The following is a 13047-nucleotide window of genomic DNA, read 5'->3' as shown; positions in this document are numbered from 1 at the left end:
AAACCGGCAATCTTCAGGTCAGCAACCCAACCTTCAGGTCAGTAGTCTTGCTGGCACAAAGGTTTAACCCATTGCGCCACTGGGGGCTCCAGATAATAGATTATATGGCAGTTTAGATTCAGCCTCAGTTTCTGTACCATTTTATATACTTTTTCACATCTCAAAGGAAATAAATTTGGCTCAACCAGTCTGAACTCTTGCAAATACAAAGCCACAGCTTGTCCCTCAATTTCCTTACCTACTCAAGCCTTCTTTTTCATGTAAGGACTTTAATCTTGACTTCAAACTGTTTTGTTCCTTGAGCAAATGAATACTTTGAACCACCACTTACATTCAACCCACAATCGAATTTAGAGGCTTTATCATCTCTTTACAATGCAATATGCATTACCTGCCATGAATAATTTTAATGTCTAAGTTACTCACCCTCGAAAATCCTGCAACTGAATCCTGTCTCCAAGGAGGTCTAAAAACTCTAAGAAGCCTAGGCTCTCCTCTGTATTACTGAAGACTTCTTCCTCTGTGGTCTGGAAAGGGGAAAACATGGAAGAAGTCTGAAAAACAGCCAATTCTCAGTCAAATTGCTACTAGACATGATTTGATTCCTTTGATATGGTTCTATTATTCTCTGATTTTATGATGTTGCTCCGTTGCTTCTGGAGTCACTTCTGGGGTGAGATAATTGGCCGTCTGCAAGGATATTGCCCAGGGGATGCCCGGATGTGTTACCATCCTGTGGAAGGCTTCTCTCATGTCCCCACATGGGAAGCTGGAGCTCACAGATGGGAGCTCACCCCATGTCGCAGATTCAAACCACCAACCTTCAGGTCTTCAGGTCAGCAGTTCAGCTGGCACAAGGATTTAACACATTGCACCACTGCAGTGGGAAGAGTGGATTAACCAAAAAAGGAATGATTGGAAATGAAGGATAACTGAGAAGGCAGACAAATGACCAAGCCAACTTCTTGCCCAGATTCTCCCAACACATATACTTGGCTTTGACACACAAAACATGGGTGTAGCAATATGTATTACCTGTCCAGTTTTCTGGTAGATGACTCCAAACTTGAAGTTATTGCTGATGACATGCTCATCAAATGCAACAATGAGTTGGGAAGCCTAGAAGATGAAGATACAGCATGAATGAGCAGCAAAGGTGCATTCGAGCACCTGTGATTTGTGCAGGAAACCACAGGATCTAAGCCTACCTTGGGGTACAGCACAGGGAAGAAGCGGTCAACATTCACATCCTCACACAGCAGCTGCAGGAGGAAAGGAGCAGGGGTTAGCCTTCTCACTACAAGGACCTGACCTCCTGACAATTCACCTGAGTTGCTCAGTTATCGAACAAAATGTTAAGATTTACACTCATAAATTTGAATTTTGAGTAGTTCTGCATATGGAAGAGGCTTGTAAGTTCCTCAATTCAAAACTCTTTGAGTAGGTTTTAAAATTACATCTCGGCTTGAAATTTGTCATTGGATACACTGGTATTCAGTGGGTGACTTTAATCTGAACTCTAGATATTTTTAAACTATTGATTGTCTATGTCTACACTGGCCAATTAGCCTGTGGTCACTCTGTTCCCAACCCATGACAGTGCTGGGACTGAGGGCTCTTCCACACAGCCATATAACGCAAAATATCAAGGCAGATGATCTACAAGATCAGCTTTGAACTGGGTTAACTGAGCCCACACTACCATATAACCCAGTTCAAAGCAGATAATGTGGTATTTTATACAGCTATGTGGAAAGGGCCTGAGTCTACACAGTTCAGCTGGGTCAAAACCAACTTGGCCCAACTGAATTATCAGCTTGTTTTTTTCCTGTCCGCTTTCCTACTGCAGATGAGCTCCAGGATTGTTCCTTGGTAGCTATTGTAGGTATCCCTTGGTAACATTAGCACAGGAACTCATGATGGCAAGGAACTTCCTCAGAGCTCTGTGGCAGACTGCAGTGACAAAGAGGAAACATTGGCCCAAAATATCCCAATTTCTCTGCATTGATGGCTTGCACCAGAGCCGGTCTGCTGTCCACACTGTGCTGAAAGTGTTGGGCTGCTCCAAATTTCAGTGTTCCCCAATTTACCTTAATGCAGGTCTAAACAAGTTCACCCCAGTTTACTTTTTGCTAAGGACTGTAAGTCCCTGGACATTATATAGACATCCAGGAGCAACATCTGGTCCACTGTAGGGTTTAGGGCTTATGTAGACAAGCCTTCAGTATTTCAGAATTTTTAGCCTATATACACTAGAATTAATGAACAAGTTTTCTAAACAGTAATCAAGTTTATGAATAAATTGTTCCTATGTATAGTGTGATGTAGTGGTTTGAGTGTTGGACTATAACTTTTGAGAACAGGGTTCATGTTAAAGGAGACCCACTTGGTGACCTTGGGCAAGTCACACCTTCTTGGTCTCAGAGGAAGGAAAAGGCAACCCTCTTCTGAACAAATGCCAAAAAGATCCTGTGATAGGTTCACTTTAGGATTGCCATAAGATGGAAAAGACTTGAAGGACTCCAAATAGCAACAACATGAATAGCAAACTTCATAATGATTAGTAAGAAAAGCAGCAATTCTTCACACAGGCATCAACACAAAGTACCCAAAGAAATTATCCACACTAAAAAAAAAAACAATTTAAAAAGTAAGAGCTCTTCTAGGCCACACCAGAAAGAGCAAAGGTGAGAGGAAGAAGAAAATAATTCACAAAACCACAACACAACTTCTTTCAGCTTTCACATGGCACAAGGAGTGGCAACACAAGGACCAGATGGTGCAGACTCCATTCTACTTTTTGCAGCCATCCAAACTCTTCACCACCATCATCATCACCACCACCGCCACAGATTCAGTCATCATGCTGACAAATATTGTTAGTATGAAGGGGGAAACACAAACACACATTCATCTTTAAAAAAAGATGTGCAATCCCCTCACAACTTGTTTTTTTTAAAAAAAAACAACAACAAAGAATTAATTGCTTTTGTATTGGTTTTTTTTACTGCTGTTGTCATTCTATCAAAATTCAAACAACAAACTAGCAAAATCAAACAATAATGCATCTTTTTGCCACTATGCTGTGCCACTGAAAATGTGAGATGTGACAGCAGAATGCATCCTGCACCCAAAAGTTGAGGTCCAATTCAATTTCCAGTGCTGATATAATAGTTATTAAAATGTTTCTGATGGCCTTTCCACACAGCCATATAGCTCAGAATATCAATGCAGAATAACCCACAATATCTGCTTTGAACTGGGTTATCTGAGCCCACACTGCCATATATCCCAGTTCAAAGCAGATGTGAGATTTTATTCAGCTGTGTGGAAGGGGCATAAGAATGTCACTTACCTGCTAAAAATAAAACAAGCCATCAATCATTTAGATCAGTGTATTTCAAAACTTCAGGTGTTTTGGACTTCAGCCCCCACAATTACTAACAGCTAGTAAGCTGGGATTTCTGGGAGGAGAAGTCCAAAACACTTGGAGGATCAGAGTTTGAGAAACACTGATTTAGATAATGCTTTGATACATCAAGCATTAATTAATTATTCAATAAACAAGAAGGAACTACTCTATGTCCATTTCTTTTGAAGACACATTCTTCCTAAAAAATCATGAAGAGCACCAAATCAGTCTGTATTCTCCACTCAGCAATACAGCATAACTGCAGTAATCACAGTCCTGCTTGCTCTTTGACCTGTGCCACTGTAGAGGAAGCAAATTACCACCCAGAAATCTCTGGACATAATATGGAGGTTTGGGAGCAACCTCTTGTTGAAACCAGAGTATAGATCATTGTAGACAACCCCTCATTCTTTATGATGTCTTTTTGTTTCCATAGTCCATAGGGAAAGGGGGAATAGGCAAACAATGCTTTTTAATTGGTATGGCCATTAGCTGTCCATCTGGAAGCAATCTGAACCATAGGCCTACCTGGGAACAAAAAAAGCAGAATTTCACTAGCAAGAGAGATGGATGGAATCTTATATGCTTGTGCCTAAACAAGGGAAATGTGGGAGCCTTTTTTAAAAATCATGTCAGAAGCAACTTGAGAACATACTGCAAGTTGCTTCTGGTGTGATAGAATTGGCCATCTACAGAAATACTGCCCAGGGGATGCTTAGATGTGTTACCATCCTGCTAGGAGGCTTCTCTCATGTCCCCACAAGCTAGAGCTGACAGACGAGAGCTCACCCCGTCTTGCGGATTTGAACCGGCAACCTTCAGGTCAGCAACCCAACCTTCAGGTCAGCAGTTCAGCTGGCACATGGGGTTTTACTCATTGCACCACCACGGCTCTAAGATTCATGGGGAACCTGACTTTTAGTGGATTGTTCTGCTAGTATCAGATGATCCAATGCTACAAGAAAACGACATGGGTACCTTGTACAAGGGTGTTCTTAACTACATGCACAGCAACTGACTAGGATCTCAAACCATATGAACATATATACTGCAGATGGTTGAATAAATATCCACATTTTCAGTCTGCCCATACTCTTAAGTCTTTATTTTAAATTTTTCTGATTGTGTTTTCAGCTTCTAATCGATTTTCTGGAGACATGCTGAATTCAAATGGATAGGTGTCACAAAGTAAATAAAAAAATAACAAATGCATATATATATTTTACCAAAGAAAGAGAGATTAGAGCAAACAGAAGCATTAAGGGATAATGGCAATGCACATAACAAGGAAAAAAGGAGAAACAGTCACAGACTGCAAAAGTGTTGACCCAGCAACATACCTTTGACATTTGGACAGCATTGGGGAATTCATTCAGGCAGGAAATAGGGATCAGGTCATGTTTGGTATTGGTTCGACTCCTAACACAAACCAACAATAACAACAGTAAGAACAAAAGATAAAATGCCTCCAATTTGGAGGAGGCAGTGGACTTGTGCATCCGTTTTCAAAACTTCCTAGAATGGGGAATACCCTATGAGGCAACTCTACAGTGAAACCTCAATTCTTCCATCAAGAGTGTTTCAAATAAGGGTTTGAAAGCTTCTCCAAGGCTGGTACTGAAAACTTTCCATGAGCAGTCACTGAGATGCATTGAGGGTGTGCACTTACCAAAAGATTTTAGTTGCAAATTCCCATCCAAATTATATATTTTTAACTTGCAGGATGCTTTGAAAACCGTTTTCTTACATTGTTCTAAGTAGAAAATTGTTTTTCTTACATACAAAAGTGAATGAATGAATAAATAAAAGCAAATGGGCCCTTAAAGATTGAAAGAAAGAGAAAAGAAGATCCTCTTAGAAAGGAGGTTGTTTGTAATTAATTAACAAACATGACTGAGGTTTTCATCAAAGAGCAGGTTTACCTTAACAACAAGTGGAGGTTATCTTGCTTTTCAACCTGTTCATACTTCACAGAAAGGACCAAGTAACCCAGGGCTGCATCATAGGCATAAAAGTTCTGATGTTCCTAAAAACAAGATATTAGCATTGCTGCATTTTTTGTGATGGGAAAAATATTCAAAAATATTTTCAAAAATGGGATTCAAGATTTGAAAAATCTTGATCAGGAAATTCCCAGATGAGCAATATGTTTTGCAAGTCTCAGCTTGTTCTATATCAAAAATACATGTGGTTTTGGAATGCAGGAAATGGTATTCTGCTCAGAAGTGTTTTCTGTGAAGAAAATGCTGTTACTTGTACAGTGAATAACCTCTGAAAGCAGTGCAGTTTGCAAAGATTTTTCTCACAGTGAGGAGAATATGTATACTTAATGGTGAATAGAAAAATGTATAGGTAGATAGCTATACAGATTCATATCTCCAACCCCTACAGGACATGCTCCCAACCCTCTCTAATTCTGCACTAGTATTTCCCAAACTTTGGTGTTATAGGTGTTTTAGATTTCAGCAATCATATCTTCAGCTGAGATTTCTGGAAGTTGAAGTCCAAACATCTGAAAAACTAGTGTTTGGAAATTATTGCTCTAGAGCGGTGTTTCTCGACCTGTGGGTCCCCAGGTATTTGGGCCTTCAATTCTCAGAAATCCTAACAGCTGGTGAACTGGCTGGAATTTTTGAGAGTTGTAGGTCAAAAAGACATGGGGATCCACAGGTTGAGAACCACTGCTCTAGAGACTATCTAGACTATCTTGAACTAACTTGAGCTAGCACAAGAGACTTAGCTGAGCACTGGAGCTATGAGCAAGAGCGAACATCAGGGGAAAATCTTGGTGGTCAAACCATTGGCTCTCTCCATGTGTGAGCAGCATGTTATCTGCTACCTTTGCTTAGCTTAGTGGTTCTCAACCTATGGATCCCCAATTCCAAGAAATCCCAGCCAGTTTACCAGCTGTTAGATTTCTGGGAGTTGAAGACCAAAACATTTGGGGACCCACAGGTTGAGAACCAATAGGTATATTGTCTGCATTCTACATTTTCTCAATACCCCCAGGACTTAGCATGCAACAGAAATATCAACTGTTTCAGAGACTTAGAGCCCTTCCAGACAGGCCCTATATCCCATGATCAAATCCCAGGTTTTTTGTTTATCCCAGATTATCTGGGAGTGGGGACTTATATAATCCAGTTTAATGCAGAAAACCTGGGATCAGATCCTGGGATATAGGGCCTGTCTGGAAGGGCCTTATGTGACAGCTTATCTACACTCACCCACAGGGTAGTATAATAAGACTAAAAGGTAAAGGTAAAGGTTTCCCCTGATGTTAAGTCCAGTCAGGTCTGACTCTGGGGGTTGGTGCTCATCTCCATTTCTAAGCCAAAGAGCCGGCGATGTCCGTAGACATCTCCAGGGTCATGTGGCCAGCATGACTGCATGGAGCGCCGTTACCTTCCCGCCATAGCGGTACCTATTGATCTACTCACATTGGCATGTTTTCGAACTGCTAGGTTGGCAGAAGCTGGAGCTAACAGCGGGCGCTCACTCAACTCCCGGGATTTGAACCTGCAACCTTTCGGTCTGCAAGTTCAGCAGCTCAGTGCTTTAACACACTTCGCCATTGGGGCTCCCAGATAATAATAAGACTGCAGGACAGATATTTACACTGTGGTATTTTTAAAGCATACAGATTTTAAACTTTTCAACAGTAGAAACAAACAATTAATAAAGAACGCATTAATTAAATCAAAGCAGGAAAGTTTATGGTAGGTATTTTAAAATGTTTCTTACTTTTCCTAGGAAGTGCTTCCGGTAGAGCTTGGCAGTGGGGTCGCACTCCAGTTTCACTTTGCCGCTGCAAGGAGAGGGCAAGTCCTGCAATTCTGGGTCTGAGATGGGTAGGCTGTGAGAGGTCCCTTCAATCCAGTAGCCCCCAAACTGGGGTAGGATAATAAGGGGGTAGGGCCACCCCCTCCGTAACACCTGTGAAGAAAGAACTTGGAATATGCAGACCAGAATTGAACAATACGAGTGGGGAGGCAAGATCTCACTGATTGGCTTGTAGAATTTTTTTATGAAATTAATTGTTCCTATAATTTTAATAAGCGTACACACTTGAACCAGAATCATAATCATTCTAAAGCTTGCATGCATGAAATTCTATTCAGCACTTCCGACATATAAGCACCCAAATTACCCCTTGGCCTTTGTGTGTATATATGTATGTATGTTTGCATATCTATGCATTCAGGCTTTACTCATTAAAACGGACTAACCTCATGGATACTGGGGTATGGGATGTACTCCTCTTCTCTCTGGAAGCACAAAAAACACAAGTAATTAATAACCCATTTTAAAAAATTGCCATCTTAACCACACTCTGGTATGGCTTGCTCACATATGTTCCAGTTTTTATCTAAAATGGTGGAGGACAAGTAAATTTTGTCTATGTAAACATATTTTAAATTTATTTTGCTATATCACCTTTAACATCCCACATTTTAAATCAATGAACTGCACAATTTCATCTTGACAAGCACCATCAAGGTAGGCTAGTTTTATTTATTTTTTCTCTGCTTTACATTTCTGTCAAGTACAGAATAATAATAATAATAACTTTATTTTTTATACCCCGCCCCATCTCCCCGAAGGGACTCGGGGCGGCTTACATGGAGCCTTGCCCAATAAAACAATCAAATATCAAAACACAGCAATAAAACAGTTATCCAATAAAAACATCAATTACAGTAAAAAACAATCGTTAAAATCAACATAAAACATACAATATTAACACTGGAGACTAATTCATAGAACCCAGGCAAAGTGCAACATGTGCCGAAATGGGCCGAAATGGGGAAGGTAATTTCACAGTTGAAATGGACAAAGTGCAAAATAGCATTGGCAACATCTCAGAAAAGGGGGCTATTATAAAATGGGCAGATGGATCAGTCCAACATCTAATTAGGTGTCAAAGGCCTTCTGTAAGAGCCAGGTTTTTAAACTCCTACGAAAGGAGAGGAGGGTAGGGGCCTGCCTGATCTCTCTAGGGAGCGAGTTCCAAAGCCGGGGGGCCACGACGGAGAAGGCCCTCTCTCTCGTCCCCACCAACCGCGACTGCGAGGGTGGTGGGAGCGAGAGAAGGGCCTCCCCCAACAAGCGAAGAGAACGTGCGGGTTCGTAGGGGGAGGTGCGGTCTCTAAGGTAGGTGGGTCCCAAACCGTTTAGGGCTTTGTAGGTGATAACCTGCACCTTGAATTGGGCCTGGAAAGTAAATGGCAGCCAGTGAAGCTCCTTAAACAGAGGCATTGAACGCGCCCTGTAATTCGCTCCGGTTAGAAGCCTGGCTGATGAATGCTGTACTAGTTGTAATTTCCGGGCCGTCTTCAAAGGCAGCCCCACGTAGAGCGCATTGCAATAGTCCAGTCTAGAGGTAACTAAGGCATGGACCACCATGGTCAGATCAGACTTCTCGAGGTATGGTCACAGCTGGCGCACAAGTTTTAATTGTGCAAAGGCCCTCCCGGCCACGGCCGACACCTGAGCCTCTTCAGACACTTCCAGTAGCACTTTCATTGGATCACTGTGAGGTTTCTTGTGTTTTTATTTTTTTTGGCAATCTATTTTTCACCTATGACAACCCCCCCCCCCCCACAGATCCCCCAAAATGTCACAGGAAGCCCCAGAAAATAACTGCCATTTAATTCACAGGGTGAGATGAAGAGAAAAGGAAAGACAAAAAAATAGTAACGGAAGGGGGAAAGATGGTATGAAACAAAAGTCTTTTTTTATTGTCTTTAACCTATTTGATTTCTTATCAAAACATGGAAGTAAGGTTGAGAGTATCTGGGTGGAAATGAAGGGGGAAAGAAACAACAGAGATGTCACTGAGGGGATATACTACAGACTTGCAAGCTGGACTGAGGACTTGGGTGGTGCCTTTCTTGGAACAGATGACCACACATTCAGAAAGGAAAGATGTAGCAAATGTCAACTACCCAGATATTTTGGAAGACAAACTCTACCAAGAGTATCAGGTCCAACAAATTCCTTACTTGCCCTACAATTTCATTGTCCAGAAGATGGAAGAGGCAATGAGAGGATCAGCTATCATTTCATCTAATAGTTGCCACCATATAATAGTTACACCCAAAATTGGCCTTAAGCCTATCCTTACTTAATCATTGCATTGGGACTCTCCCTCTCTTGTAGGCTAAACAATGCCACTGTTAGGTAAATTGGAAATTGGTTGACTGGCTGAACCCAAAGGATACTGAACAATGGCTCCTCCTCATCCTGGAGAGAAGTGAATCCTGGACCCCAGAGCTATCCATATCTTGATCAATGACTTGGATGATGGCATGCTTATCAAATTTGCAGATGACAATTTGGGAGGGGTACCTAATACCCCAGTGGAAAGGGTCAGAATCCAAAATGACTTTAAGAGATTAGAGAGCTGGGCCAAAATGAACAAAATGAATTATTTGTATTGTTTCCCTTCTCCTAAAGGACTATTCCTCCCGCTGTCTTGTTTCTCTCATTGTTACTCTTGTTCCAGCTTTGTTGTCTATCTCTCTTTATTCATGTCTCTGTAATGACTCTGCTCTGCTATCCCTGCCTCACTGCATCTCATATGTTCATATGCCTCTCACGTGCTTCTTGAACATGCTGTTCACTCTTGTTCCCTCATGGCTGAAATTCCCAGGTGGCTTGTTTCTTGCAAGTGTATCTTCATATTTTACCTTTTATCTTGGCTAAATATGTCTATAGACCCTTCCACACAGTCATATAACCCAGAATATCAAGGCAGAAAAATCCCATAATATCTGCTTTGAACTGGGTTATTTGAGTCCACACTGCCATATGTTCCAGTTCAAAGCTGATAACGTGGGATTTTATTCAGCCGTGTGGAAGGGGCCTACATTTGTGAATGCATATGTATGGATTAATGAGAGGTCAGCAATCACAGAATGTGAATTTTGTAGAGTGGAAAGGACTTGCAATGGTCCTCTTTCTCTGAAGGAATTCACAGCTAAAGTATCTGCAATAGATGACCTTCCAACTTTACTGAAACACTTCAAATATTGTAAAATACAGTAGTACATCCTCATTGTTTCACTGCCGAAATCCAGTTACTGCCCTAAAGTGTAGTCAAGACATCCTTTCTTGTATTTTTTTACCCATTTTTTGGGTTATCTGTCATGGAATTGTTCTTGGTGGTATGGGGATACCAAGTCACCTTGTCTGTCTCCTGAGAAATCTGTATAAAGACCAAGTTGCCACAGTCAGAACAGACCACGGAACAACAGACTGGTTCAAGATTGGGAAAGGAGAATGGCAGGGCTGCATAATTTCACCCTCCCTATTCAACTTGTACGCAGAACACATCATGCGACATGCGGGGCTTGATGAATCCAAGGCCGGATTTAAAATTGCTGGAAGAAACATTCAACAACCTTAGGTATGTAGATGATACCACTCTGATGGCTGAAAGTGAGGAGGAGCTGAGGAGCCTTATCACCAAGGTGAAAGAAGAAAGTGCAAAAGCTGGGTTGCAGTTAAACATCAAGGAAACCAAGATAACTGGCAAATAGAGGGAGAAAACATGGAGGCAGTGACAGACTTTATATTTCTAGGCGTGAAGATCACTGCAGATTCAGACTGCAGTCAGGAAATCAGAAAACGTTTACTTCCTGGGAGGAGAGCAATGGCCAACCTCAACAAAATAGTGAAGAGCAGAGACATCACATTGGCAACGAAGGTCCGCATAGTCAAAGCAATGGTATTCCCCATAGTAACCTATGGATGCGAGAGCTGGACCATAAGGAAGGCTAAGTGAAGAAAGACAGATGCTTTTGAACTTTGGTGCTGGAGGAAAATCCTGAGAGTGCCCTGGACCACAAGAAGATCCAACCAGTCCATCCGCCAGGATATAATGCCCGGCTGCTCACTGGAGGGAAGGATATTGGAAGCAAAGTTGAGGTATTTTGGCCACATCATGAGAAGACAGGAAAGCTTAGAAAAGATCATGATGCTGGGGGAAATGGAAGGAAAAAGGAAGAGAGGCCGACTAAGGACGAGATGGATGGACAGTATCCTTGAAGTGACTGGGTTGACCTTGAAGGAACTGGGGCAGGGGAGGCCGACAGGGAGCTCTGGCATAGACTGGTCCATGAAATCACGAAGAGTCGGAAACGACTAAATGAATGAAGAAGAAGAAGAAGAAGAAGAAGAAGAAGAAGTAGCAGCCATGGAAAATGGAAAACAGGATTGCTTCTTCTTCTTTATAACATCTCTTCAGATATCAGAAAAGGGCAGTTACATCATCTCTCCATCTTCTCCAGGCCAAACATAGTCAGCGACCCCAAAGGGCAAAAAGCATGTATGACAGCAGTGCCAACATTCATATTCCAGTCAAGAAGCTATTTCAGCCCTGGGCCAAAAAAGATTCCACTCTGCTTCCCACTAAGTAATATTAAGGGGAAAATTAAGGTGGACAAGGCATTCACAGCATTGGTAGTGTGTAATAAACACTCTTGGCTCCATACCAGGGCTTTGGCTCTAAATCAACCCTCCTACAGAGCACCACTTTGAAACCCTAGTTGGTTTTAAAAACCATTTTAATTGGCACTGACATCTTTTTAAAAACAATTGATTCCACTCAGAGTACTTCAAAACAAGAAAATAAAGTGGTAAGCAATTAAACAAGTCACATAGTCAAGACTGATCTACCCAGCCAGAATAATTGCACATCTCGGTTCAGTTGTTTCTCACACCAGCCTCAAAGAGCTGAACTGACCTTGAGTGGAGCAGGAAGTGAACACCTTTGCTCATCCAAGCGGCTTTTCTAGAACAAAGAGAAGAAAGCATAAAATGCCACAACCCAGTTTAGTTCTCCTTTCTCCTTTTATTTCCATGTTATGCCACAATTCCCATTCTCCTGGCCTATCATTACAGATCTCAGTAAAGTGGAGAGGGAGGGGTATTCCTAAAACTGAAATGCTCATGGTTGTACAGATTCAAAATTAAACAGCAAAAGCTGAAGTGCATACAAATCGTTATTGCCTTACTTTCATATCTAATGATTAACTAAAGGATATTGCCAATACAAACCAAACAGAAAGCTTTTTGTTTTCAAAGCAAAGGAACTTGGGTCTACAATACACACTCTTCACACACAGAACTGTTGAGTCATTGATAAGAGCAGTCATTCCATGTGCAGAACAAGCAGGCTGGCCAGAAACACAGATGAATCAACACAATAATCACACCATTTGATCTGATGGGTGGAGGGAAAGAATTTCTTGTCCACTGTGATTTTTGGTTCAGCTATGTTGTTTTTGGAAAGGCTAAGAACACATGAGTTATGTGACTACAAAAATGGTTCTATGTGGATCCCCCGCACCCTTAAGATGGAATCACTCTTTGTGCTCCACTAAGCATAACTACTAGGTAATTTCCAGGCATGCATAGAAATATGCAGATGGTAAAATGCTTTGTTTTTTTCTTCTAGGTGCTTCCCTTCAAAGCATCCAGGAAACCACCAAAATAATTTTTCAATCTAACTTGTTTGTTTCCTCATCCTTTGCTTCCTTGAGAGTTTAAAATCTTATCAAGGGAGCAAAGATTAATGGAGCGTATCAGGGCTGCCTGAGCCACCCTCTCTCTCCAGTACAGTGAATCAT

At 41.6% G+C, this 13047-nt stretch overlaps 1 protein-coding gene across 10 annotated transcripts in view; it reads right to left on the bottom strand.

Moving 5' to 3' along the window:
- The window catches only part of LOC100565133 (rap1 GTPase-activating protein 1), a 92280-nt gene that overhangs the window by 50403 nt on the left and 28830 nt on the right, over positions 1–13047 (bottom strand). For all 10 annotated transcript variants that reach the window (XR_010003326.1, XR_010003327.1, XM_062971759.1 and 7 more), the window contains exons 4-11: positions 12162–12209; positions 7642–7680; positions 7157–7348; positions 5335–5438; positions 4753–4831; positions 1209–1262; positions 1036–1119; positions 427–527 (exon numbers count right to left, since the gene is read on the bottom strand). Coding sequence is in view for 8 of the 10 variants with exons in the window: in XM_062971759.1 (XP_062827829.1) it covers positions 427–527; positions 1036–1119; positions 1209–1262; positions 4753–4831; positions 5335–5438; positions 7157–7348; positions 7642–7680; positions 12162–12209 (701 nt within the window). In the remaining 2 variants the exon portion in view is untranslated. The remainder of the gene's footprint in view (positions 1–426; positions 528–1035; positions 1120–1208; positions 1263–4752; positions 4832–5334; positions 5439–7156; positions 7349–7641; positions 7681–12161; positions 12210–13047) is intronic.

Source organism: Anolis carolinensis, chromosome 2, assembly GCF_035594765.1.
Source record: "Anolis carolinensis isolate JA03-04 chromosome 2, rAnoCar3.1.pri, whole genome shotgun sequence".
NCBI lineage: Eukaryota > Metazoa > Chordata > Lepidosauria > Squamata > Dactyloidae > Anolis > Anolis carolinensis.
This window is presented reverse-complemented; position numbering and strand designations above follow the sequence as displayed.